The sequence below is a fragment of the Hemiscyllium ocellatum genome, chromosome 2, assembly GCF_020745735.1.
Source record: "Hemiscyllium ocellatum isolate sHemOce1 chromosome 2, sHemOce1.pat.X.cur, whole genome shotgun sequence".
NCBI lineage: Eukaryota > Metazoa > Chordata > Chondrichthyes > Orectolobiformes > Hemiscylliidae > Hemiscyllium > Hemiscyllium ocellatum.
In genome coordinates, this window is record NC_083402.1 from 134,636,750 (window position 1) to 134,663,696 (window position 26,947).

Sequence of the window (26,947 nt, forward strand, 5' to 3'; positions counted from 1 at the left end):
TAGTGGTTAAGTTTTAATGTCACCAAACAGCTGACTGTCTTATCAACATTAAGCTGACAGGGTAAACTGTGATGTTAAATTGCAGAGTGCGAGGTGCCTAAGTGGGGAAAGGGCATCTCATGTTGCCCAAGTGTGTTTCATTCACTTTTGGATCCACGAGACTTAGAAAAATGTCAGAACAGTATCAAGTTTTATGGCAGGGCAATTACATTCAAAAAGACTTTGATCATTTAGAAAGTCACTAAATGTTGGAGGTAATTCAGATGACGGGACTATGGAATTTGAGGTATAAAGAAAGATTGAGGAGGTTAATCTTAATTCCATTAGGTGTAAGGTTATCCTTATGTAAACCCTGCTTTTATTTATTACAAAATGATAGTGAGAATTAATCAATATTTCAATTGATTGTTATTCTCCTGTAATATATCTGTTATGGTCAGTTTGAATAAATCGGTTAACTAAGTGGTATGGTCTACCATCTAGATATTTTGCTATCCACCCCAAAGAAATCCACATGTGGTGGTAACCTTCCTTGAGTGCATTCCAAATGATATAAATGCTCATTGTTAATTGTCCACCTTTAATCTTTGTTTCAGTTCTTAGGAGGCCTGTGGAAGTTGTCTGGTATGCGTACTTAATTGCATTGGCACATCAGTGTCTGAATGTACATGATTTCGATTATTGGGTTAATGTCATAGGTTAAAGGTGAAATCTTACAAAGGGCAATCATGGACTCCAGGGATGGAGAAAAGTGAACTCTTGCTGAACAAAATGGGGATGGACACCAAGAAGAAACAAGATGATAAAGCTCAATGGAGACAAAGCCAAATTTTAAAAAGAGACTGGACTAAAGCAGTGGCTGGACACCACGCTTTAGGAAGAATGTGAAGGCATTAGAGAAGTTCCAGAAAAGATTCACGAGAATAGTTCCAAGAATGAAGAACTACAGTTGCATATGGTGATTGAAGAAACTGGCATTGTTATCATTGCAGAAGAGATGATTGACAGGAGCCATGATTCGAGAGGATTGAACAGAGTAGATAGAGAAACGCTTCTAATTGATGGAAGATGGAGAGCCAGAAGGCGCAGATTGACAGTATTTGGCAAAATAATCAATGGTGATGAACTTTTTTAATGCAGTGACTGGTTAGGATGTGGAATGCATTGCCTGAGAATGTGGAGAAGGCAAATTCAATCATTGTCTGAATAGGGAGAAAAGCGCAACACTGTATTGGAAAGGTGGAGAAGAGCTGCCAGGATAAATTGCTCTTGCAGAGAGTCAGGAAGAATACCATGGGCCAAATGATTTCCTTCCTGTAACCAACTGCTTTCTATAGAGTTAAGAATTGGAAAAAATAGGCAAAATATCCAAGCATTGACTAAAATAATTAATAAAAGAAACAGTTTAGAAGCTGAATTAAATTGAAGTACTGCATATACTGGAAATCTAAAAGAAACTGAGGCCTGGCAGCATCTGTGGAGAAAGAAACAGGCCTGCTGTTTGAGTCCATCATGGACTACTGTTCAGAAGAACAACCATATTGGACTCAAAACATTAACTCTGTTTTTCTCTCTCCACAGATACTGCCAGAGCTGCTGAGTTTCTCCAGTGTTTTGGACTTTTATTGAAAGTTAAAACCTAGTCATGATCAAAAACTTTTTAGGCCATTGTCACCTTACAACATTGCTTCTTCTAATTAATCTTAAGTTTTTTGTTGCATGTGCAAGCAAGGAAGGATTGGTAGCTTTGATTTGCAAAGTTTAAAAGAGGTGACAACTCATTCAGGAGTAGCTCTAAATGTAATAGCTTACAATAAAACCAAGATTAAATGTTGAATTTGGGGAGGGGGGAGGAGGAGGAAAGGAGGGGAGGTGGTGGAGTGGAGGAGGACATGAGAGAGTGCAATGAGAAACCAGGAATATTGGCCAGGATGGAGTTCCTGTATTGATGCAGTGGAATGATCTGGGCTCTAATTTGTATCCAAGTTGTATGTTTAATTATTAATTTAAATATTGAGTTTTCAGTTGCAACACGTTTTGAAATTGGCCAGTCCAGAATTGCTGTGAATCTCCACAATTGGGCAACTAGGCACTTTAAAGAATATCTTTAGAGCAAATTTATTTAATTTGGTATAGCTCACAATGGGTTTATATCAAAAAGAAAGGTACTTCTGATTAGTGCTAACGCAGCACCTGTGTATAATTCAACATTTAAAAACTGAAAATTACTCTTAAAATAATGTGCAAGTATACAGTACCCCAATAAAACTTGTAGCTGGTCCAGTCATGAATTTCTTAGTAAATTCCTCCTTAACTTTTAAAACGTTCTCGAAAGCCTCCAAATAGGTTTCCAGTTAGGGAAACTCCCAGTAGTGATTAAGCTATCCAGGGAGCAAGATAGGTGGCAGGATTAGCTTCTGGCATAATTTGTTTTTTTTTTAAATTGCATAGTAAAACGTAGAACTTATCTTGGACAAAGCATGATTTGTGTCGAGAATTCTGGGATCTTTTTTATGTATGTTACACTATCTCTGACCAAGAGCACTACTCTTATAGTTTTATACAAGGACATTCTGAAGTGCTTTGCACCAATGGATTTGCAATCATAGTTGGCAAGATAATTATCAGCCTTTATTAATTAATTTGTTATTGCTTTCATGTTAAATAATGTTTTTGTATACGTGGGATAATTTAATGCAAATTCCCCACGATGTACATTTTATCTAGCTTGTGTGAATTACTCATAGCTTGGTTCTCTGAAAGATGCTAATTTTTCTTGACCGACTGTTACATGTTAACAATTGACTCTCTCACTGTCTTTTCATTTACAGTCGTTGTGTATCAAATCAGCGTCCACTTCTAGATTCGGGAACCATGGGGACAAAAGGGCATACAGAGGTCATTGTGCCAAATCTGACAGAGAGCTATAATAGCCATGTAAGTACATACTTCCAAACAGTGCAACAACCCCGTGTTTTGTTTCTAACCTACAGTCAAATTGGGAGCATTGAAGAGACAATTCTTAAGACAACGGCAAGTAGGGAGAGATGCGAATGTTTAGTGACAACCATACCACTGAATTTTAATGAATATTCCTAAATGTACAGGTGACAGGTGTTTGATTTTAGACGTGCACTTCTCCCATCCATCAAAGAAAAAGTCTTTACACACTGAGTCATAGCAATTCATCTCCTCTTCCCTTTCTTTACACCATGTTTTATCTAATTCTTTTGACTTTAGGAGGAAGCATTTTTGAACAGACTGCCTGCCTCATTGAAGTAATTATTATTAATATTTGAGTACAGTCTTGTTCCTCAATTGTTTGGGCATTACATTGAAAGATGATTTTTCCCTTCACGGTCACTCAAGTTCCTGTTGGACTCTTGCCAATCTTAGTGTAGTCAGCTGCTTGTTGTAACATCAATAAAAGTGCTCTTTCTTGTAGGACCAATCAAAAGTTTCCTTCTTCCTTCTAGCTTGACATAGCTGCTTATAAAACTTACTATCAGCTAACTTATGTACATACGTATTTTTAGTTTAGACTAGACTAGATTCCCTACAGTGTGGAAACAGGTCCTTCTGCCCAACCAGTCCACACCAACCCTCTGAAGAGTAACCCACCCAGATCCATTTCCCTGACTAATAGACCTAACACTATGGGCAATTTAGCATGGCCAGTTCACCTGACCTGCATATCTTTGGACTGTGGGGTGGGGGAAACCGGATCACCCGTAGGAAACTCATGCAGATGTGGGGAGAATGTGCAAGCTCCGCACAGGCAGTCACCCGAGACTGGAATCGAACCTGGGACCCTAGTGCTGTGAGGCAGCAGTGCTAACTACTGAGCCACCGTGTATGTCAAAGCATTTAAACTGACATCAATGTTGTGGTTCTGTTCCCCAAGCTGGGAATTTGTGTTGCAGACATTTCGTCCCCTGTCTAGGTGACATCCTCAGTGCATGGGAGCCTCCTGTGAAGTGCTTCTGTGATGTTTCCTCCGTTATTTTAAATGCCGGAGGAAACATCACAGAAACGCTTCACAGGAGGCTCCCAAGCAAGGAGGATGTCACCTAGACAGGGGACGAAATGTCTGCAACACAAATTCCCAGCTCGGTGAACAAAACCACAACAACGAGCACCCGAGCTACAAATCTTCTCCCAAACTTTGACATAAATTGCAACCTGTGCTCAATTTGCAACTTCTATTTATAGAAAGGCTACTTGCATATAAATAAAGTACTCTATTCTTCATTTTGTGGACATATAACCTGACCTGTTATATTATTGCATCATAAAAAGAAGGAGGCTTATGTGACGATGAGACGAGATGGTTCCAATGAGGCGATGGAGAGGTACAGATTAGCTCGGAAGGATTTAAAGAGAGAGTTAAGAAGAGCAGAGAGAGGACATGAGCAGTCTTTAGCAGATAGAATCATGGAGAACCTAAAGCTTTCTAGAGGTATGTGAGGAATAAAAGGATGACTAGGGTAGTAATAGGGCCAGTCAAAGACAGAAGTGGGAAGTTATGTGTGGAACCTGTGGGGGTCTGAGAGGTGCTAAACAAATATTTCACTCAGGAAAAGGAGAATATTGTAGAGGAGACGAATTAGACTAGAATGGATTAAGGTTAGTAAGGAAGTTCGAGAAGGAATGAAAGTAGACAAGTCCCCTGGGCCAGATGGGATTTATCAGAGGCTTCTCTGAGGAACTAGGGAGGAGTGTTGGAGCCTTTGGCTTTGACCTTTGAGTTGTCATCGTCAAATAATCCACTGACATTCACTATCATGTTTCGATAATGAAACCTTGAACAGTATATCCAGTAGGCAGGGAATGCTGACACTGACTTTGTACTAGAGCAAACCTGTTGCTCATGGAATCCAACCATGAGCTACAGGAGATCTAGTGGCCATGAAATCATACTGAAGCTAGGCATTTCTATGATTTTTGTGTGTAGAACCATCCCTTTTGTGAGCAATCTGATATACTTATCAGAATAGAAACAGATAAGAGAAAATTGGTAAGAGAAAAGCAGTGTTGTTTGGGAATGGTATCAGCAATGTGACTATATCACAATAGTGCCTAGACTTCAAAAATAGTTCATTAGTTGCAAAGGTCCTTCATGAAAGTTGCAATATCAATGCAGTTTTAGATTTATGCTTTGGTTACACAGCTGAACCAAATTTCAATTGCCATATAATGTATAATTGGAATTTACTTTGCCATTAATTTAGGATGTAAAGCAATACATAGCAATAAATAAAATGATGGTTTATAGTTGAAATGGTTGTAGATTAAGCATGGAAATGATACTTCAATAGATTGCTGCTGTTAAAGATTGGCATAGATGCAGTAGGATAGTTGAATTTTGATGTTATTGAACTATACATCCAGCATGTTCAGAAAGCAGACGTTGATGCTATACAAGTTGAAAGTGATTGCTATGTGATATCAAAAATTAAAGTTTTAAATACTTCAACATTTTTGTGATTCACTGTTGGTTTTTTGCAGCGAGATCCTCCTGAAGAAGAAATCCCATTTTGCACATTAAAATCATTTCCTGCATTAATTGAACATACAATACAGTGGTCAAGAGATAAGGTATGAAACAGCTGTAGTATTTTAAATCAGCTTCTTTAGAAAGCATGTCAATTGAAGTGCTATCCTGTTAATTTATGATGGAAAAATCTTATTCCATTTCTCATTTCAGTTTGAAAGTTCCTTTTCTTACAAACCCTCAATGTACAACAAATTCTGGGAAAACCATAAATCAACAGACAATGTTCTGCAGGTGAGAGTTATTGTTTCAAAATACAGACTTCAGGATCAGACTTGGAACAGTGCATAATTTTACAGTATTTGTTAACAGAGCATTGCAGCTTCACTTTTTAATACAGGTTAGATAAATGCTTATTTGTTTTGACTGTCAACATACATCTTGATGTTCAAAAGCCTTGGAGACCCTGTGTTAATAGCATTACAACCGAAGAAGGCCTGGCAGTTAAGCCTAAGTTATCTTTTTCTCCCCAAAACTGATGGCCATGCTTGTGGACTTTGCTATGGTATAGGATATATAGCTGAATATGTGTCTGTAATGGTGCAGAAGAGAGGGCTTTGGATTCCTAATACATTGAGACTGATTTGGGGGGAGGTGAGAATGATGCAATCTTAACAGTTGGCACCTTAGCTGTGATGAACCCCCATCTTGGAAGGGAGGTTCTGAGCATATAATTGAGGAAAAAGTTAGGGCCAATTAGCGACCTGGAGCTGAATTGTGTATAAAAGCGTAAGGCATGGGCGTGTTCCTTACTCAACACTTGTGTTTGTCTTCTCAAGAGTCAGGAATGAACCACAAACCATATCTGAGTAGGGTGCTTGGTTTAACTTACAATTGTGAATCCATCTTGGCATTTCTGTTAAAGAAGATGAGTTATACAAATCAGCCTCATTCTCTTTACCTTCATCCTTTTTGGCAAAATTTTCAAACATTGTATCCAATAACTGAATTTCCAAATTGTGTCTCTGTTTCATTGGCTCCTTTTTCTCCATAAATAGTTCTATGGGCTTGAGATTTAGTCACAACACAGTCAGGAAACAATCCAAGATGTTTCTCCTGAAATGTTTCCATTTCTTATACATTCACTGATTGTTCCACCACCCAATATTCTTGAACCTCTCGGGTCATTTCTTAAAATCAATTCCATCTATAGGAATTTGTTTCATTACTATTGCTACAATTTCTCTGTTAACTACATTCATTATTCTGTATTCATTTTTAAATCCAACTGTCTACACTGAACTGGTTTGTAACCTCCTCCTTCATTTGGCTTTTTGAGAGTCAAATAGTATCATCAGCCAATATCAGTGACTTGGTAAAAACAATGACTGCAGATGCTGCAAACCAGAATCTAGATTAGAGTGGTGCTGGAAAAGCACAGCAGGTCAGGCAGCATCCGAGGAGCAGTAAAATCAACGTTTCAGGCAAAAGCCCTTCATCAGGAATACAGGCAGAGAGCCTAAAAGGTGGAGAGATAAGTGAGAGGAGGGTGGGAGTGGGGAAAAAGTAGCATAGAGTATAATACAATAGAGTGGGGGTGGGGATGAAGGTGATAGGTAAGGGGGAGGGGGGAGTGAATAGGTGGAAAAGATGATAGGCAGGTAGGACAAGTCATGGGGACAGTGCTGAGCTGGAAGTTTGGAACTGGGGTGAGGTGGGGGAAGGGGAAATAAGGAAACTGTTGAAGTCCACATTGATGCCCTGGGGTTGAAATCAGTGACTTGCTTGTTCCAACATGTCCAATTTATTTCACCTTTTGCTGTCATGCCTTTCCCTCCCTCCCAGAGTCATGATAGGATTTCTCTTGTACTCACCTATCATCTTGCCAGCCTCCATATTCAACAGATCTCCCTCCACCATTTTTGTCATCTGTAGTGTGAGGCAACACACCCTCCCCTTTTCAGCATCCTGTCCAGGCCACAGTCTTCTTGACACCTTACCATTATAGACTTGACTGCTTTGAAATTAATTTGCCTGTTGCATACCCTAGTGTTACATTGAGCAATAACTTGATTCTTTAGTGTGGTTTGTGACTCAGAGGCAAGGGTGTTAGCAACTAAATCAAGCGTGTGTAGAGCCCACTCACAGCTCCAAAATGTCCTCAACAACGTCCAGATATGATGATTCATATTCAACCTGTCGGAATTTGATTTCAGTATTAATTGCCGTAACTTGGGAGCTGAAATTCAGGTTTAAAAGTCTCCTTGTACAAAGTGTGGAGGCAGACCACCAAGACTATCTACTTGACATTAACTAAACTGTCAGCTTTGTAAATCTGCTCTGCTCTTATAATGGTACTACTGTTTCACAACTACGCAACTAATCCATTTTACGCTGACAAAAACCCTTCAGTTCGCAACCTCCTGAGTGAGTACTTATGATGCAATGTTGCACAAAGAAATGGTTAAATTTAGCAACCCTGAATTAAAATGCGGCAATAGACAAAATATGTGCTGCACTATTGAGATTTTCTGTTAGCAATGTTTATTTGAAAAGCTTTGAATTTAATATTGAGGGCAGATAACATTATTCTTTTCCACAATTGTGTTTTGTAGCGAATGCAAAATGGAGAAAGTTTAGAAGGATCATTTCAAGCAATTAAATTACTTAATAGGTGGCCCTCAGATTGGCATGAGTGTGTGGCCCTGGCACGAATAAAATTTGAAAAATATTTCCATCACAAGGTAAGGCACAATAATAATTCAATCAGTGCATCAGTATTGTCAATTAATATTCTTGTGTTCTGATTTATCTTTTATGGTAATGACAGTAAAAATATTACCCTGCCCATTTAATTACTTTACCTAAAGTCAGTGATTGTAGTATTTCTTTTTCAGTACAAATATTATCTGTGCTTAACAGGCTGTTTGGTATATTATGATTAAAATTATTGGTTTTGCATTTTTTCCATCTACAGCAGTGCTATTAGTTTCTGATAAATTGAATATAACTCTCAGTCCACCATGCATAGCTGTCATCCTGGCCTAGCCTTCACCACCATTTGCTTCCCCACCCAACAGGCCATTTCCAACCAGGGGAACCATTGCCACTCCCTATGTGCTCACCCTGCCATTGTATCTCCACACTGTGTCCTTACTGCTTATCTCTTCTCCTCCCTTGCCCAACCCACACTCCCCCATACATATCGAACTTGACGTGTCTCCACCTCCAACATCCACCCCCCCCACCCCACCCCAGTTGTCTTGGTCCACCTGGTCTACCCTAGTGTCTATCTCTCTCTCTATCTTCCTCCTCTATTCCTCCACCTCATTCTCTCTTTGCTGTCTCCCCAGCAATCTCTGCCTGCCTTCCTCCCACCATATCTTCTCCCCATTGTCTCTCTCACCCTTCCCTTCTCTCCCTGTTGTCTCACTCTATCCACCCCCATCTTCTCCCCACTAACTGTCCAGACTAACCCTCTCCAAACATAGTCTCTCCTTGCTAGACCCACATTGTCTCCCCACTGTCTCTCTTTACATATGTTGTCTCTCCTCCATCTCTCTCCCGTCATCATTCTTCAACTGCATTCTCTCCCTCCTATCTCTCTCCAACCCCATTTCTTTCCCTGCTGTCTCTCCCCATCCTGTTTTCTCATTGCTGTCTCTATTACACCCCCATGCCCCTGGCTCCATTCTCTTTTGTTTACCAGCAAAGAATCATTAACTGACTAATGTCCATTCTCGCAATGCACAAAAGAAAGATTTGAGATTGTCGGCCTCGTCTACAAAGCAGCAGCAGTGACCCATTCTTTATCTTCCTCCAGGCGGTACAACTTCTGCACTCATTTCCACTAGATACTAAACTGAAGGATGGAAGTAAGTATTGTGGTAAAGTTTGTTCATTTTTTTTTAGTGCCAACCCTTTCAGCGGCTATCTGCCCCACATATATGGGATTGAGCAATCTAAACCAGGGATCTCGTATTTATTTTCCTTATCTAATTCAAGTAATCTGATTACTAGATTATGCTACAATTATACTATAAATGGGAAAAGCTCAGAGTTCCTATTCTTGACTCCTGCCTAATGATTTTTACAGTAGAGGTGGTGGATATTGGGTGAGGGCAGGAATGGGCCTATTGTTGGATCCTGACTGTTTGCTCTTACAGGAGCATTGACCCAGATTAAAACTCTTCATGAGAGTTAGGGTGTTAAACGATTTTTAAATGGTTTGTGTAACACAGTGACCTGTTTGAATAGGGTAAGCAGCAAGGTGTTGTCTTAATAAATTGGATTGAAAAATGGAAGAATCAACCGTGCAAGCACTGAAAAGCAAGAATGCATTAGAATGGGTGAATTCAACTTCACGTCGAATACAGATAGAGAATTAAAGAGAAAATTTTCTCTCTCAATCCAAATAATTCTATCAGGAAAAGCAAGAACTTTTTTCTTTGGAATAGTCTCAATTTCACTGTTTGTAATATTTCCAGCATCAATTAATGCTTGAAGGAGTGAGTCTCAACAATCGAAAACATACTACCCGGCGTGAAGGGCTGATTGGTTGTAATTGACATTAACATTTTTAAAATTTGTAATGATCAGGCTAGGAAAAAGTGAGGTCTGCAGATGCTGGAGATCAGAGCTGAAAATGTGTTGCTGGAAAAGCGCAGCAGGTCAGGCAGCATCCAAGGAACAGGAAATTCGACGTTTCGGGCACAAGCCTGATGAAGGGCTTGTGCCCGAAACGTCGAATTTCCTGTTCTTTGGATGCTGCCTGACCTGCTGCGCTTTTCCAGCAACACATTTTCAGCAATGATCAGGCTAACATTCTGGGGTAAGTTCAATCCATATCTACCACACATATACAGCATTTTCATGACATTTAGTGCATGTCAATTATGAAGCAAAAATGAAGGTGCCATTTTCTCAAAACTACAAACTAAACTGTAAAATTGAAACAGGGTGGTGGTATTTAACAGTTCACCTGTTCTTCTCCTGAAATTGCTGTGTCATTTGCACACAAATTAAAGTGCTAAAAACGTGCTGCTTATTTTTGTCAGAAAAACCCAGTCAATTTTCTTTTTTACCTAGCTCAGGCTTGCCACTTGAGTGTAAACTGTGCTTGGTTCCTTCTGGTTTAAATAGTTCAGTTTTACTCTGGCCATTGAACATACTAGCAATACCATCATTCAGCTGGAGTTTGCACTGCTTAAAGAATGCAGAAGAAATACAAGTCTGTAATGTGCATGCATTGTTGGTTTTTCTTAAAAGGATTCTCCACTCTCACCTTAAATAAATGTCTTGCTAACAAGATTGAAATTTCTTGTATAAGCCATATTTCTCTTGAGAAAGTTGTGGGTTAATTTGAATCACTACAGTCTGTGCAGTGAAGTCCTGTGAAAAGGGAACTTTCAGTGATTCTTACCTGGCACTGGCACAGGAAAGTCAGAATGGTGAGAGATTTGGAGAAGAATGTGGAGTTGCTGTGTTCTACTGCAAAAGCTATCCTTGGTCTTAGAACAAAGAACAGTATATCACAGAAACAGGTCCTTCAGCCACAACGACTGCACTGACATTATGCCTTTCTAAACTAAAAACGTTTGCCTCGATGTGGTCTGTACTCCTCTATTCCCTGTATATTCATGTATCCTGTCAAACTACCTCTTGAATGTTGCTATTGTATCTGACTGCCACCTCCTCTGATAGCACATTCCCAGCACTTACCACACTGTGTAGGGAAACTTGCCCCTCACATCTCCTTTAAACTTATCCCCTTTAACTTTAAACCTATGTCTCCTTGTAATTGACCTTGCTACTTTGGGGAAAAAGACTCCAATTATTCATTTCCTCCATGCCTTTTATAATTTTGTAAACTTCTATCAGGGCACTCCTCAGATTTAAATATTCAAGTGAAAACAAATCAAGTTTGTCCAATCTCTCTTCATAGCTAATACCATCCAAATCATGCTACGTCCCAGTAAACCATTTCTGTACCCTCCCAAAGCTTCCACATCCTCCTTGTAGTGTGCCAATCAGAACTGTACAAAATATTCTAAATGTGACTTGACTAAAGTACTATACAGCTGTAAAATGCCTTGGCAATTTTTATGCTCTGTGCCCTGACCGATAAAGGCAAGCAAGCAAGCTATATGTCGTCTTAATTAGCTTAAAATCCCAGAAACCCTACATTACAGAAAGAGGCAATTTGGCCCACCCTCTGAAGAACATCCACCCAGACTAAAACCACCTATCCTATACCTATAATCCAATGTTTACCATTGTTAATCCATCTATCCTGCACATCCCTGGACACTGGAGACAATTTAGCATGGCCATTTAACCTAATCTGAATATCTTTGGACTATGGGATGAAACCGAAGCACCTGGTAGAAACCCACGCAAACATGGGGAGAACATGAAAACTGTCCGCAGACAGTCACCCAAGGCTGGAATTGAATCTGGGTCCCTGGCACTGTGAGGCAGCAGTGCTAACCACTGAGCTACCCCAAATTATCCACTTGTCTTCTAGGGTAAACCTAACAAACTTGTCTGGAATTTGTCCATGTTTTAATTATTGAGATTCTGTTTGTTTACAGGCTTATTTTGGCAGTCACCAAAGAGACCACCCTGTCCAATGCAGTTTGACATAAATGATGAATTGTAAGTAACTATCAGAATTTGTATTTCATTATCTCTGTTGGAATTCTGTCCCAATTGCATGTTCTGTTTGGATTCCCTAAAATCTGGATTACAGTTTTTATTGTCCAATATTTTAATAAATAGTGGGATGATCTTGAATTGTAACAGAAAACCTTTTACTTTCCAACTTTTATAATAGTGCATTTATTCCACTATTTCTACAGAGAATAGATGACATATTTGATAAACTCAAGTTTTCATACTAACTTAATACTTGTAAATACTTGTAAACAATCACAAAAGATTCTACTTCAATTTTTTTGCATGAGAAGAATTGTAATTAATTAAATCAGTTGTGCTATCTTTTGCCATTTGTGTGCAAATAAGCAATTAGAGTACAGAATCAAAACCTTAATTACCATTTTAATAGGTATTTGTGTTTCATTTAAGTCCAATAAACAGACTCAATTAGGTAAATATGATCTCTTAATTAACTAGTTAACAGAAGTGTTGACCAGAATGTATTAATCAAATTGCATTTCTTTTTAATGTTTCTCAGATTAGGCTGTATTCCTTAGTGGTGCTGTCACATGATATTGTATCCTGTTTTGATTTAACGTACAAGGAAATCATTCTCAGAATTGTAACCTCTAATTTCTTATTGTTTTAGACATTACAATTTCATATTAAGTGCTGCGAGACTTTTTGCAGCAACTTACAAGGTTCCTTACATGGAAAGGGTAGGTCTTTATCTTTAGATAAAAGGTTTTCAACATCTTGCATTCATATAGCACCTTTCACATTTCAGACTTCAGGTACTTCACAAGACTGTAATCAGATAAAACATTAATACTAAGCCATTGTATATTAAAACAGATGATTAAAGAGTTAGGTTTTAGGAAGAATCTTAAAGGAGGAGAAAGAGACTGACAGGTTTAGGGCTGGGAGTTTAAGGCATAAACCAGATAAGCCGCAGTCACCAAAGAGAACAAAATAAATTGGTTGTAAATTAAGTTGCATTTGAGGGAGTGCATAATTTTGGACAATTAAAGGATTGTAGCATGTTAGAAGTGAGAGGAGGCAAGGTAGGGTAGAATTTGAAAATAAGAATGAGTGTTTTAAAATTAAGGCCTTGATGGACCAGAAATCACTGTAGATGAATGAGTAAATGGGACTTAGTTGTGAGTCAGAGTACAGGTAGTAGAGTTTCAAATGCAATTGAGTTGCCATAAGTTGGAAGTTGGAGGCTGGCTAGAGGGATGTTGTAATAATCACGTTTGAACGTAACAAAGCCGTAGAATCCCCACTCTGCACTGACCATCCGAAGAGCATCCCACTCATTCCCAATCCTCTATCCTATCCCCATATTTACCGAGGCAAATCCACCTAGCTTTCACATACCGAGATTCTATGGACAATTTAGCATGACCAATACACCTAACCTGCACATCTTTCCACTTAGAAGGAAACCAGGACACCTGACTGAAACCCTTGCAGACACTGAGAACATGCAAACTCCACATAGAGAGTTATCTAAGATTTGGGTCTCTGTGTTAATCACTGAGGTAACAGTGTTAATCACTGAGCCACCATGTCGCCTAGGTTTGAGCAGTGATGGTTGGCAGAACATTACAATCCAAATGATTCTGCACTTTAACCTCCAGACCCTGCTGAATTAGTTGATCTCAGAAAGACAACTGGAGAAGCACAAGTAATTTAGCAACCACTAGAAGTCCTCAAGTGTGGATTTCGGAGGATAGAGGCAGTGTCCTCAGTCTCCTGGCATTGAGTCAGTTTAGGTGATAAAAGTGGGATTTACTGAAAATTATGACACGGGCAGCAGTGTTTTGAAGGCTGGAAAGTTTATGGATGGTAGGCTATAGCAGACCCACTGGGAGTGCATTGGAATAGTCAAACATAAAGGAAACAAGGCTGAAATGATAGTATCAGCAGCAAATGAACTGGGATGAGCAAATTCAGTTGATGTTACAGATATGGAAGTGGTCTGTCTTGGTAATAGCAGAGATGGTGAAGTCAAAAGCTCATTTCAGGATTAAATATGACTCCCAAGTTCTGAAACAATAGCTTAATTTCAGATTGTTGCCAGGGAAAAGAAATGATAGCAAAGAATAGAATTTGAAGTGGGAAATTTCTTTTTGCTGTATTTCATGGCAGGAGATTTACTTTCCACTATTGGAATGAAATAAAAATTGTAATATAATGAAAAAGTGCATGTCTCTCGGAATTTGCAACAAAAGGTCATGATTTCTGGAGAGGCTTACATTATAACTGTTTGGTTTATTGCAGGATGTATCCAAGCAAGCTATCTCCAAAATACTCTCCAAGGTTGAGATTCCAAAATTCACCCCTTCTGCAAAAGTAGGTAATCGAGTAACAAATTAGAGCGGAGTTTAGGAAAGTGACTTATTTCACACTGTTAGTGTTTAGATTTGTGCATTGTATGATGGTGTATTTCAGCACTGTGAGCTATTGAGCATGATCCAAGAGCTTTAATGTTTAGAATGCAACAATTGTTTTTGAAATTCATGCCCTATCACATCATTGGTTATTAATTCTTGACATTTTTAAATAGTCCAAAATTTACTGAAGCTAAAATAAATTTGAGGCATTCCTATTTCCAGAATGCATCCAAGTTACACAAATATTGCTGGTTTGGGAATCCAGCGTGTGCACTGTGATAATTATACCATCGCATGATTAAAGGGCTGGCATATTTAAAGTTAAGGTGTCAAGTGAATTTTGACTAGGAAAAATGCCCTTTGATAATTGATTCTGAGAATTCTGCTAAATTGACTAAGATTAAGTTCAAAAAAATTTCTTGAAAGAAAAATATCACCACTCTGATTTGTGCAAATTACATTTTCAAAATCATTGTAGATGACATTGTGCAAGATACAACTGAAACAATTAAGGTTAGTAGCTGAATTAAGAAGTTTCAAAGATTGATTAACAAAGAAAGTTACTTTTATCATTGAAATCTTATAAAAATAGACAAATAATACAAAATTCTATGGTTGTTTACTTCTCCATAGATTTCCTGCTTTTATGGCGGTTTCCTTTTTTTGGAATTTCAAGTAAAATCACAGCTCCCAATTAGATAGTACCATTATAAATATCTCAGGACAATTCTCATAATGCTAGAATTTTAAAGGACTAATTTCTAGGACTGTATTGTCTTCAACATAAACCCATCATCTTGAGCTAGATCTTTTCACAGTATAGCATTTATATTTGCTCATGCAATAACGATTTAAAGTATTAGTAATTATCATGGGAACAATACTCTCCTTCAGTCACACATCAAAGAATAGGCTTGGCTGTTTGGAACGTTTTGAAATTGATAGCTCAATGAACAGAGATTTTATCTAAAACTGATGATGGGAGTTCAGAATAAGATATTACAACTTCTGGCTCCACACACACCCTGCCACTTTAATGAGCCCTACTCTTTCCCTGGTTATCCCCTTGTCCCTAATATACTTTTAGCTTCTGTACTGTCAAACCATTATTAATAAATGCAAATTGCTTCTATGCCTGCAGAGGACATGAAACCAATTAAGATTATTTCAAAGGATTTTCCAAAAGCAGTAAATCTGTTCCACACAAGGGAAAACACCCAGAGTGTACTTTTAAAATGAAGTTACATTTGTTTAAAATGATACTGCTGTTTTGTTTTGCATTCAAAAACTTTACACAAACATTTAGCAATTATTTGTTTTAGCAAATAGAAACTGATGAAAATGTAAAGAAATCTGACCAGGCAAAACTTGCAGTAAGCAGTGAAGAAGAAAGAGTGGCTATTGACCTATTGAACAAGGCCAGAGATGCTGGAATGGCGACAAAAAGTGAGTGCATTGCTTTATGAATCATATTGAATTTCTAGTAACCGCTTTGAAGGTTTATTTAAATTGACGCTACAGTGTGAGAAACTGGGACAGAATCTAATAATTTCATTCCTGTGAAGACCTAAATCATGTCATCTTAAAATCTACATTTTCAAATATGAAAAATTTTATTGAATGATCTGCACTGAGCGTTTTATGGAAACTCAGTTCTACATGTGAGATGATCAGAATTGGACTCAGTCTGGATAGTGATGTTGTTATACTTATAATTGAGCAGCACAATGATTTCTGAGCTAATCTCAAGCTGCCCAACTCTCAGCTTTGTCATGAATGCTAATTGGTTTCTACAGTCAATCAGGAAAAAGATAGACCACTCAGAATGAAATACACTGGTTCAGCTTTGAAGTAGAGTAAGATACAGGACTGCCAGAGAGAGAAGAGTAATGGGTTTACTTATACTGTAGCAGAGTCAGAACAAACTTGTAAGGGGAGTAGTCTCCCTCTTGTGTTCTAAACTTCTGTGGTTTTCTGGTCCTGGTCCCTAATGCTATCTGTATTGTATAGGTGTTGCACAAGGACAGGATTAGGCTCAGCTGTTTGGATATTCCACCCACCCACCATTGCCAAGTAGCCATTTGAGATTCAGCCTAGGTTTCACCAAGGCTAAATGGCCACCTGGATGTGATATTAGATAGCTACTACCTATCCGACCAGACTCTGGAATAAGTAATTTCCTGTGGGAGGAAACAATTCATTGGGAGAGTAGAGAAATTCTCAATGCAATATGCGAAACCTATAAATGAGAAATGGATCCAAATAACTGCAATATTTTTTGTTTATTGCACGGTAGATCGCCTCCACATGATTCCAATCTCCTTTGAAAAAGACAATGACAGTAATGGGCACATTGACTTCATAACTGCTGCTTCCAATATACGAGCAAAGATGTACAGCATTAATACAGCAGACAGATTAAAGACGAAGAGGATCGCTGGCCGGATCATTCCTGCCATTGCAACTGCAACTGCAGCAGTATCAGGACTGGTAGGAACACTCTACTGCTTGTGGTATAAATTCCCAATCAATGTTGCAGAAGTTTAATAATAACGCAATGACTCTAGACATCAGAAGCTCAAACTAAGCAGAATTGAATTCATATGGTAAGATGTGAGCTGGCACCAGAAAGTAGCCCTGTGAAAGCTGCTGGACAAATGAGAAAAAAAACTGTACATGAGCAAAGGTTGCTGTCACCCCAATCCAGAATGATCACGAGTCTTTCCAGTCCCTTATTAAATAGTTGGCTGTTTATGTTCTTATAATGGTAAGTAATGATAGTCAATACTGTCTTGTCACCATCCTATGACTTTAAGGGAGATTTGTCTGTCCTGGTTCTCTTGAAGGGAGGTTTTGTAAACTTGGTGCCAAGGTGGAAAGTAGAATAATAGCTTTTTTTTAAACTCAAGCAAGCATGAATGGGTGGAGTCAGGCTTACACAAGCCCAGTGTTTCAGTTTGCTTTTAGTTATTGAAGTTGGGGTTTTGGAAATTGAAGCAGCTAGAAACAGCTCTCTCTGCTGCTGCTACAGCAGCAAAACCTTGAATATTCTCTCTCTGCAGCTAGATCAATTCTGTAAGTGTTCTTTCTCCAGGACTGAAGGAGATGCCAATTGAGGGAAATCTGTTTTGCTGAATTTGCCTTTGTCAGGGATCTATTTATGGGATGCTGCTATATTATTTTAAGTATTTTGATAGAATTAAAAGTTTTCCAATTCCTTTTTTTTGTTTCTATTTTAACTGTAGTATAAGAATAAAGTGTGTTTTGCTTAAAGCCTTGTAGTTTGACCAATCAAGTCATATCTAGAACACGGAATTTTACACATGCCTTTAGGGAAAATAAAAGTTAGGGTCAGGCTATCTCCTTGATATGTTTGAGGGGATATAGTCTGGTCCATTACAATCACATATCTGAAAAACTGCATGAATTTATGTAAAACACTGTTATCTCACTTATTAGATTAGAATCAATCTAAACATCAGGTCATAGACAGAGAACACAGGGGGCCAACACCTTCAACATATTGTCTAGCTATCACCATTGTTAGCAGCTAACCTAAGAATGCAACTTTAAAAAGAAGGATTTTGTGATTTACACATGAAAGAAGTGAAACTATCACTGTATTCTAACAGATGAAAGGCTTAACAGACAATCAGTTTTTCAATGTAGAATTTCAGTTACATCACACTGCAAATTTTTGCTGTAAATTCTGTTGTTACGATCGAGCCCTCCACAATCACCTGATGAAGGGGCGTCGCTCCGAAAGCTAAACCTGTTGGGCTATAACCTGGTGTTGTGTGATTTTTAACTATATCTGAAAAGTAATAAGAAGTACTCATTTGAATGGAATTTTGGATGGAGTCAAAGTCAAAAGATCAAAAATGAAAAATAAAACAATGGATTGTCAAAAAATTGATTTTTAAAAATTATGTTTTTGTACGCATGGATTCCGTGTATTTGTGGGCTCAGATCCGTCTCTATTGGAGGGACCAGCTTGTGATTTCTGACCACAGATTTTCACAATAGATTTCCAGTTCCGGACCTGTTTTCCTTGTTATCCATGTAGGTTTGTCGTCCAGTTATCAAGTGAAAATGAGCAACTTTCAAGTAACCATATGTGTCCCAATTGCACTGCCTGTCAGGCCATGGCTTTGCTCAACTTATATTGATGCTAGTTCAATTATTGGCTCAACTGATTTTAATTTTCAAAAGAGTAAGTGTTCATTCGTTGATCACAATTAGAAATAAACACTGCAGAAGTTACAGGGAATTTTGAGAGGAGGTCTATTCGAGCTTTGTGTAGCATTCAGTCACTCACCCCTTTGCTTGATCAAACAATGCTTCTTACCCAAAACATGACAGAAGCATGTTAGTAACGTAGGTGCACAGTCAGTATATTGACTTATTAATTTCCCTCAGTGCAGCCCAAAAAGAGCAGTTTGAACCCGAAGATAGCTAACATCAACATATCATGTTCAAAACAGTTACTGGTTTTCATTTCAGTCCTCTTGCAAATGATATAGCTCACACTTATTTAATTTAGAATTCTCATAGCCATTGGGAGCAGGAGCTTTTTCATTAGTCTGTGCTAGATTAGTGTTATTGCTCAATCCCAATCTCTCTCATTCTCAAAGTTTGTCTTTTTTCTTCTAAACTTTGTCTTTTCTCTCTAGGTTGCTATTGAGTTAATTAAAGTTGTTCAAGGCCAGTCCTTTGAGGCATATAGGAATTGTTTCTTTAACCTGGCTATACCTGTTATAGTATTTTCTGAACCAGCTCCAGTTAAGAAGACACAAATAAGGTAAAGTAAACTAAAGCCTAATGTAAATGGAATCACCACGGTGTTCAGAATGTAACCTTTTAAATATATCAAATAAAGTGCAAAAATAGTCAAATTTTTAATATCTTCAGAAACAAATGCCTATGTTTAAATCTTCATGGAGAGAGAGAGACTCCAGTTGTTGAATGATTGAGGTGATAAACATTAAGCCTTAAAAAAAATTTGCGTGCAAAGCAGGTTACATCTGGCTAACTATTCTTGAGAACCAAGCTCCAAGAATGCTGGAGTAACTGCAGGTTTGGTAACATCTGTGGAAAGGGAAAAGATCTGACATGTCCAGTCTTTGTCTAAGCCAGTCTAACACCAGCTCCTCCATTTCCAGTCTAGTATCACATCGTCAGAACTAAAGTTTTAGTTCTGAAGAATCATACTGGACTGGAAACTTTGCTCTCCACAGATATTGCTAAACTTGCTGAGTTCCTCCAGTGTTCTTGGTGTTTGTTTCATATTTCCAGCATCCCAAGTATTTTGCTTTTATTCAAATATCATGTGCCTTTATTTAAGACTGGTGAGTCTGATATCAATGGTAGGTAAATTCTTGAGGGAATTCTGAGAGAGAGGATTTGCATGCTTTGGAAAGGCAAGGACTGATTAGGGTTAGCCACCATGACTTTGTCCATGCGAAATCATGCCTCAGAAACCTATTGAGTTTTTTTGAGGATGTAACCAAAAAAGATAGATAAGGGCAGAGTGGCAGACATTATCTACATAGGCTTTGACAAGGTTCCACATGGTAGACTAATTAGTAAAGATAGATTACATGGGATATTGGGAGACCTTGCCAACTGAACATATAATTGGATTGTCTCCTATTGTCAAAACTACCAGAGGGTGGTGGCGGATGGTTGTTTTTCTGACTGAAGGACTATGACCAGCGATCAGTGCTGGATCCACTGTTGTTTGTCATTTATGTAATCAATTTGGATGAGAATTTAGGAGTCATGGTCAGTAAGTTTGCGGATGATACCACAATGGCTGCTTATAATCAGGGTTTATTGCATGGAAACAGGCCCTCCAGCCTAACCTGTCCATGTTGCCCTTTTTCACAACTAATCCAGTCCCATTTGCCTGCGTTTGGTCCATGTCCCTCCATACCTACCCCATCCACATACCTGTCCAAGTGTTTAGAGTCATAGAGATTTACAGCATGGAAACAGACCCTTCGGTCCAACCTGTCCATGCCGATCAGATATCCCAACCCCATCTAGTTCCACTTACCAGCACCCGGCCCATATCCTTCTAAACCCTTTCTATTCATATACCCATCCAAATGCCTCTTAAATGTTGCACTTGTACCAGCCTCCACCACTTCCTCTGGCAGTTCATTTCATACACGTACCACTCTCTGTGTGAAAAAGTTGCCCCTTAGGTCTCTTTTATATCTTTCCCCTCTCACCCTAAACCTATGCCCTCTAGTTCTGGACTCCCCTGCCCCAGAGAAAAGACTTTGTCTATTTATCTTATCCATGACCCTCAATTTTGTAAACCTCTACAAGGTCACCCCTCAGCCTCCGACGCTCCAGGGAAAACAGCCCCAGCCTATTCAGCCTCTCCCTGTATCTCAAATTCTCCAACCCTGGCAGCATCGTTGTAAATCTTTTCTGAACCCTTTCAAGTTTCACATCTTTATGATAGGAAGGAGACCAGAATTGCACGCAATATTCCAACAGTGGCCTAACCAATGTTCTGTACAGCCACAACATGACCTCCCAAATCCTGTACTCAATACTCTGACTGATAAAGAAAAGCATACCAAACACCTTCACTATCCTAAGTACGTCCGACTTCACTTTCAAGGAGCTATGAACCTGCACTCCAAAGTCTCTTTGTTCAAGAATACTCTCCAGGACCTTACCATTAAGTGTATAAGTCCTACTAAGATTTGCTTTCCCAAAATGCAGCACCTCTCATTTATCTGAATTAAACTCCATCTGCCACTTCTCTGTCCATTGGCCCATCTGGTCAAGATCCTGTTGTAATGTGCGGTAACCTCCTTCGCTGTCCACTATATCTCCAATTTTGGTGTCATCTGCAAACATACTAACTATACCTCTTATGCTCACATCCAAATTATTTATATAAATAACAAAAAGTAGTGGATCCTTGTGGCACTTCATTGGTCACAGGCCTTTGGAGTCTATAATGCAATCTTAATAAGGTGATCATCCCTTTCTTATTTCTCAGTTCCACCCATATGACTTCCCCGGATGTATTTCCAGGAATATCCTCCCTCAGTACAGCTGTAATGCTATCCCTTATCAAAAACACCACTCCCTCTCCTCTCTTGCCTCCCTTTCTATACTTCCTGTAGTATTTGTATCCTGGAACATTAAACTGCCAGTCCTGTCCATCCCTGAGCCATGTTTCTGTAATTGCTATGATATCCCAGTCCCATGTTCCTAACCATGCCCTGAGTTCATCTGCCTTCCCTGTTAGGCCCCTTGCATTGAAATAAATGCAGGTTCTTAAATCGCTCCTCTGGAACCGTTTGTATTTCTCTCCTCTCACGTCAAACCTGTGCCCAACAACAGTGAAGAAGATTATCTAAGATTATAAACGGATCTTGATCAGTTGGGCCAATGGGCTGAGGAGTGGTAGGCGGAGTTTAATTTGCATAAATGTGAGGTATTACATTTTAGTAAAATGAACAATGTCAGGACTTGTACAGTTATGATAAGGCTCTGGGGAGTGTTGTCAAGGGGTCCAGATAAAAAGTTCTTTCAAAAGTTGTATCGCAGGTAAATTGGGTGGTTAAGGCATTTAGCATGCTTGTATTCTTTGCTCAGGCCATTGAGTATAGGAGTTGGGATGCCATGTTGAGGTTGTACAGAACATTCATGAGGCCACTTTTGGAGGACTGCATACTGTTCTGGTTGCCCTGCTATAGGAAGGATATTCTTAAACTGGAGAGGGTTCAGAAATGTTTTATCAGGATGTTGCCAGGACTAAATGTTTGAGTTATAGGACAGGGTATGTTTTTCACTGGAGCATAGGAGGGTGATGGGTGACCTTATTGAGGTTTATAAAATCACGACCATAGATATGGTGAATAGCAAAGGGTTTTTCCCTCTAGTGGGGGAGTTCAAAAATACAGGCCTTATTTTTAAGGTGAGGGGAGAAGGATTTAAAAGTCACAGAGGCTGGTTCATATGTGGATGAACTACCAGAGGAAGTGGTAAATGCAAGTAGTTACAGCATTTAAAAGACATTTAGACAGGTACACAAATAGGAAAGATTTAGAGTGATATGTGCCAAATGCAGGCAAGTGGGACTAGTTTAATTTGGAAAACTTGGTTGGCATTGAGAATTTGGACTGAATGGTCTGTTTCCATGCCGCTTAACTCTTAGTGTTCATGCAGATGTAATGAAACATTTTAATCTATTTTATGGTTGCTTAATTGTAGCCAGTCATTGGAAAATGTACTCTAGTGATTAGCTGCTTTCTGAGCTCTTTCCAAAGTTACTAATTGTCATCATTAAGAATAACAGCAACTGCCTGTATTCACGTGTTATGTTTTTGTATACAAAAACATGCATGGGGTAAGGTGCGAGATGATTTATCTGCATGTGATATTCAATTACAGTCGGTCAGGTCTATCAAATGCTTCTGAAATAACATGGCCACATCCTAGTTAATGCTAATTGCTGCACAGTTAAGGTTTGGACCTTTAGTTTTACAAAGGAAGGGTATTGTTAGGTATTGATTTCAGATGGGCAATTTCACTTAGCTGATTTCAGTCACTTGATCTGTGGCTGCAGTATCAACTCCAAATCATTTTGGGCTGGTGAGCATGTCTGCAGTTTATATCACTGGGTACTCCTGTGTGGTTAAATTTACTAACTCAGTAAGATTAAAATTTAATCTCCAGGCACTAGTAAATCGACCCTTTATTTTACATCCAGATCAATTTTCATAGAACATAGAAAAATACAGCGCAGTACAGGCCCTTCGGCCCTCGATGTTGCGCCAATCCAAGCCCACCTAACCTACACTAGCCCACTATCCTCCATATGCCTATCCAATGCCCGTTTAAATGCCCATAAAGAGGGAGAGTCCACCACTGTTACTGGCAGGGCATTCCATGAACTCACGACTCGCTGAGTAAAGAATCTACCCCTAACATCAGTCCTATACCTACCACCCCTTAATTTAAAGCTACGCCCCCTCGTAACATCTGATTCCATACGTGGAAAAAGGTTCTTATGGTCAATCCTATCTAAACCCCTAATCATCTTGTACACCTCTATCAAGTCACCCTTAAACCTTCTTTTCTCCAATGAAAACAGTCCCAAGTGCCTCAGCCTTTCCTCATACGATCTTCCTACCATACCAGGCAACATCCTGGTAAACCTCCTCTGCACCCGTTCCAGTGCCTCCACAACCTTCCTATAGTATGGCAACCAAAACTGCACACAATACTCCAGATGCGGCCGCACCAGAGTCTTATACAACTGCAACATGACCTCAGGACTTCCGAACTCAATTCCTCTACCAATAAAAGCCAGTACGCTATATGCCTTCTTCACAGCACTATTTACCTGGGTGGCAACTTTCAGAGATCTGTGTACATGGACACCAAGATCCCTCTGCTCATCCACATTATCAAGTATCCGACCATTAGCCAAGTACCCCATCTTCTTGTTACTCTTACCAAAGTGAATCACTTCACATTTAGCTACATTGAACTCCATTTGCCACCTTTCTGTCCAGCTCTGCAGCTTATCTATATCCCGCTGTAACCTGCCACATCCTTCCTCACTGTCAACAACTCCACCGACTTTCGTATCATCAGCAAACTTGCTCACCCAACCTTCTAGCCCCTCCTCCAGGTCATTTATAAAAATGACAAACAGCAATGGTCCCAAAACAGATCCTTGCGGAACACCGCTAGTAACTGCACTCCAAGATGAACCTTCACCATCAACTACTACCCTCTGTCTTCTTCCAGCCAGCCAATTCCTAATCCAAACCTCCAACGCACCCTCAATGCCATACCTCCGTATTTTTTGCAGTAGCCTACCATGGGGAACCTTATCAAATGCCTTACTAAAATCCATATACACCATATCTACCACTTTACCCTCGTCCACCTCCTTAGTCACCTTCTCAAAGAATTCAATAAGGTTTGTGAGGCACGACCTGCCCTTCACAAAACCATGCTGACTACCCTTGATCACATTATTCCTATCCAGATGTTCGCAAATCCTATCCCTTACAATTCTCTCTAAGACTTTGCCCACAACAGAAGTGAGACTCACCGGCCTATAGTTACTAGGGGTATCCCTACTCCCCTCCTTGAACAGGGGAACCACATTTACTAACCTCCAATCTTCTGGTACTATTCCTGTAGACAACGAGGACATAAAAATCAAGGCCAATGGCTCTGCAATCTCCTCCGTTGCTTCCCAGAGAATCCTAGGATAAATGCCATCAGGCCCAGGGGACTTACCTATTTTCACTCTTTCCAGAATTTCCAACACCTCTTCCCTACATACCTCAAAGCCATCCATTCTAATTAATTGTGACTCAATATTCACATCGGTAACAATGTCCTGTTCCTGAGTGAATACTGATGAAAAGTATTCATTCAGTGTCTCCCCAATTTCTTCAGCCTCCACACGCAACTTCCCACTACTATCCTTGGCTGGACCTATTCCTACTCTAGTCATTCTTTTATTCCTGACATACCTATAGAAAGCCTTTGGGTTTTCCCTAATCCTACCAACCAAGGACTTTTCATGTCCCCTCCTTGCTGCTCTTAGCTCTCTCTTTAGATCCTTCCTGGCTACCTTATAACTCTCAATTGCCCCAATTGAACCTTCACGCCTCATCTTTACATAGACCGCCCTCTTCCCTTTAACAAGGGATTCCAATTCCTTACTAAACCATGGCTCCCTCACACGACCCTTTTCTCCCTGCCTGACAGGTACATACTTATCAAGGACACTCAATAGCTGCTCCTTGAACAAGCTCCACATATCAATTGCACCCTTCCGTTGAAGCCTACTTTTCCAAGCCACGCATCCTAAATCATGCCTCACCGTATCATAATTTCCCTGCCCCCAGCTATAACTCTTGCCCTGTAGTGCACACTTATCCCTCTCCATCACTAGAGTAAAAATCACCAAATTGTGGTCACTGTCCCCAAAGTGCTCACCTACCTCCAGTTCTAACACCTGGCCTGATTCGTTACCCAGAACCAAATCCAGTATGGCCTCACCTCTTGTTGGCCTGTCTACATATTGTGTCAGGAAACCCTCCTGCACACATTGGACAAAAAAACGACCCATCTAACATACTCGAGCTATAGCTTTCCCAGTCAATATCTGGAAAGTTCAAGTCCCCCATAACAACCACTTTCACTCTTCTCCTGAATCATCCTCGCAATCCTTTCTTCTACGTCTCTAGGACTATTAGGAGGCCTGTAGAAAACTCCTAACAGGGTGACCTCACCTTTCCTATTTCTAAGCTCAGCCCAAACTACCTCAGATGGCAAGTCTTCATCCGTCGTCATTTCCACTGCTGTAATACTATCTTTGACAAGCAATGCCACACCTCCCCCTCTTTTACCCCCACCTCTGACCCTACTAAAACATTTAAACCCTGGAACCTGCAACAGCCAATCCTGTCCATGTTATACCCATGTCTCCCTAATAGCCACAACATCGAACTCACAGGTACCAACCCACGCTGCAAGTTCACCTACCTTATTTCGTATACTTCTCGCATTGAAGTATACACGCTTCAAGCCACCTTCCTGTTTCCAGGCACCCTCCTTCGAGATTGATGCCATGCTCCTAACCTCCCTACACTCCAGGTCCTGCACCCTAAAGCTAGTGTCTAGGTTCCCATGCCCCTGCAGAGTTAATTTAAACCCCCCCCCCTCCAAAGAGCACTAGCAAACCTCCCCCTTCCGCTTTAAAAGCGGTTAAACTAAGAGCTACATTTCTATAATCTTCTTCAAATAAAGAAAAAGAGCTTTGAGATCTTTTCAAGGTATAGAGGGCTTAAAGCTCTCTGAATAATAATAAGGAAAGTGAATGAGGGAGAAATTTGCACGAAATGAGAATGGCCAAAGATTTTGCTGAGGTATTTGAAAGAGTAGAGGAAATTAATAGCCAAAGATTTAGAGAAAGCACAAGTATGTTCTACATATAATGTCCTTCAATGCGGGGCGGGGGCACAGGGATTCAAGGACTACCCCGTATTGAAGGGAATGGTGCATGCCTGTAGGTTGCAATTTGATCTGTGCTTTTTAAAAAACAAACAAACAAGTTTGGTCAGGATGTCGGTACAACATGGTCTTACAAGGGGCTACACGATGCAGACTTCCAAAAAAACCACCCAACTAAAATCTCTCAATCTCAGCATACTTATGTTGCAAAACTGAATGTTATAAACAAATGATCATTTCCAACTACAGTTGATTTAATATTTTCCTAAAATCAAACTTATTCTTTTGCCTTAGGAATGAGATATCATTTACAATCTGGGATAGATGGACTATTTATGGAAAAGAAGATTTCACACTTTTAAACTTCATAAATGCTGTAAAG

The 26,947-nt window shown here is 39.6% G+C and overlaps 1 protein-coding gene across 1 annotated transcript in view; it reads left to right on the plus strand.

The window, feature by feature from the left end:
* The window catches only part of uba6 (ubiquitin like modifier activating enzyme 6), a 116,671-nt gene that overhangs the window by 81,624 nt on the left and 8,100 nt on the right, over positions 1–26,947 (plus strand). The window contains exons 20-31 of the mRNA XM_060846327.1: positions 2,832–2,937; positions 5,509–5,598; positions 5,708–5,788; positions 8,110–8,238; positions 9,318–9,369; positions 12,088–12,151; positions 12,801–12,870; positions 14,438–14,509; positions 15,873–15,996; positions 16,847–17,040; positions 19,224–19,351; positions 26,860–26,947. Of these exons, the coding sequence (XP_060702310.1) occupies positions 2,832–2,937; positions 5,509–5,598; positions 5,708–5,788; positions 8,110–8,238; positions 9,318–9,369; positions 12,088–12,151; positions 12,801–12,870; positions 14,438–14,509; positions 15,873–15,996; positions 16,847–17,040; positions 19,224–19,351; positions 26,860–26,947 (1,198 nt within the window). The remainder of the gene's footprint in view (positions 1–2,831; positions 2,938–5,508; positions 5,599–5,707; positions 5,789–8,109; positions 8,239–9,317; positions 9,370–12,087; positions 12,152–12,800; positions 12,871–14,437; positions 14,510–15,872; positions 15,997–16,846; positions 17,041–19,223; positions 19,352–26,859) is intronic.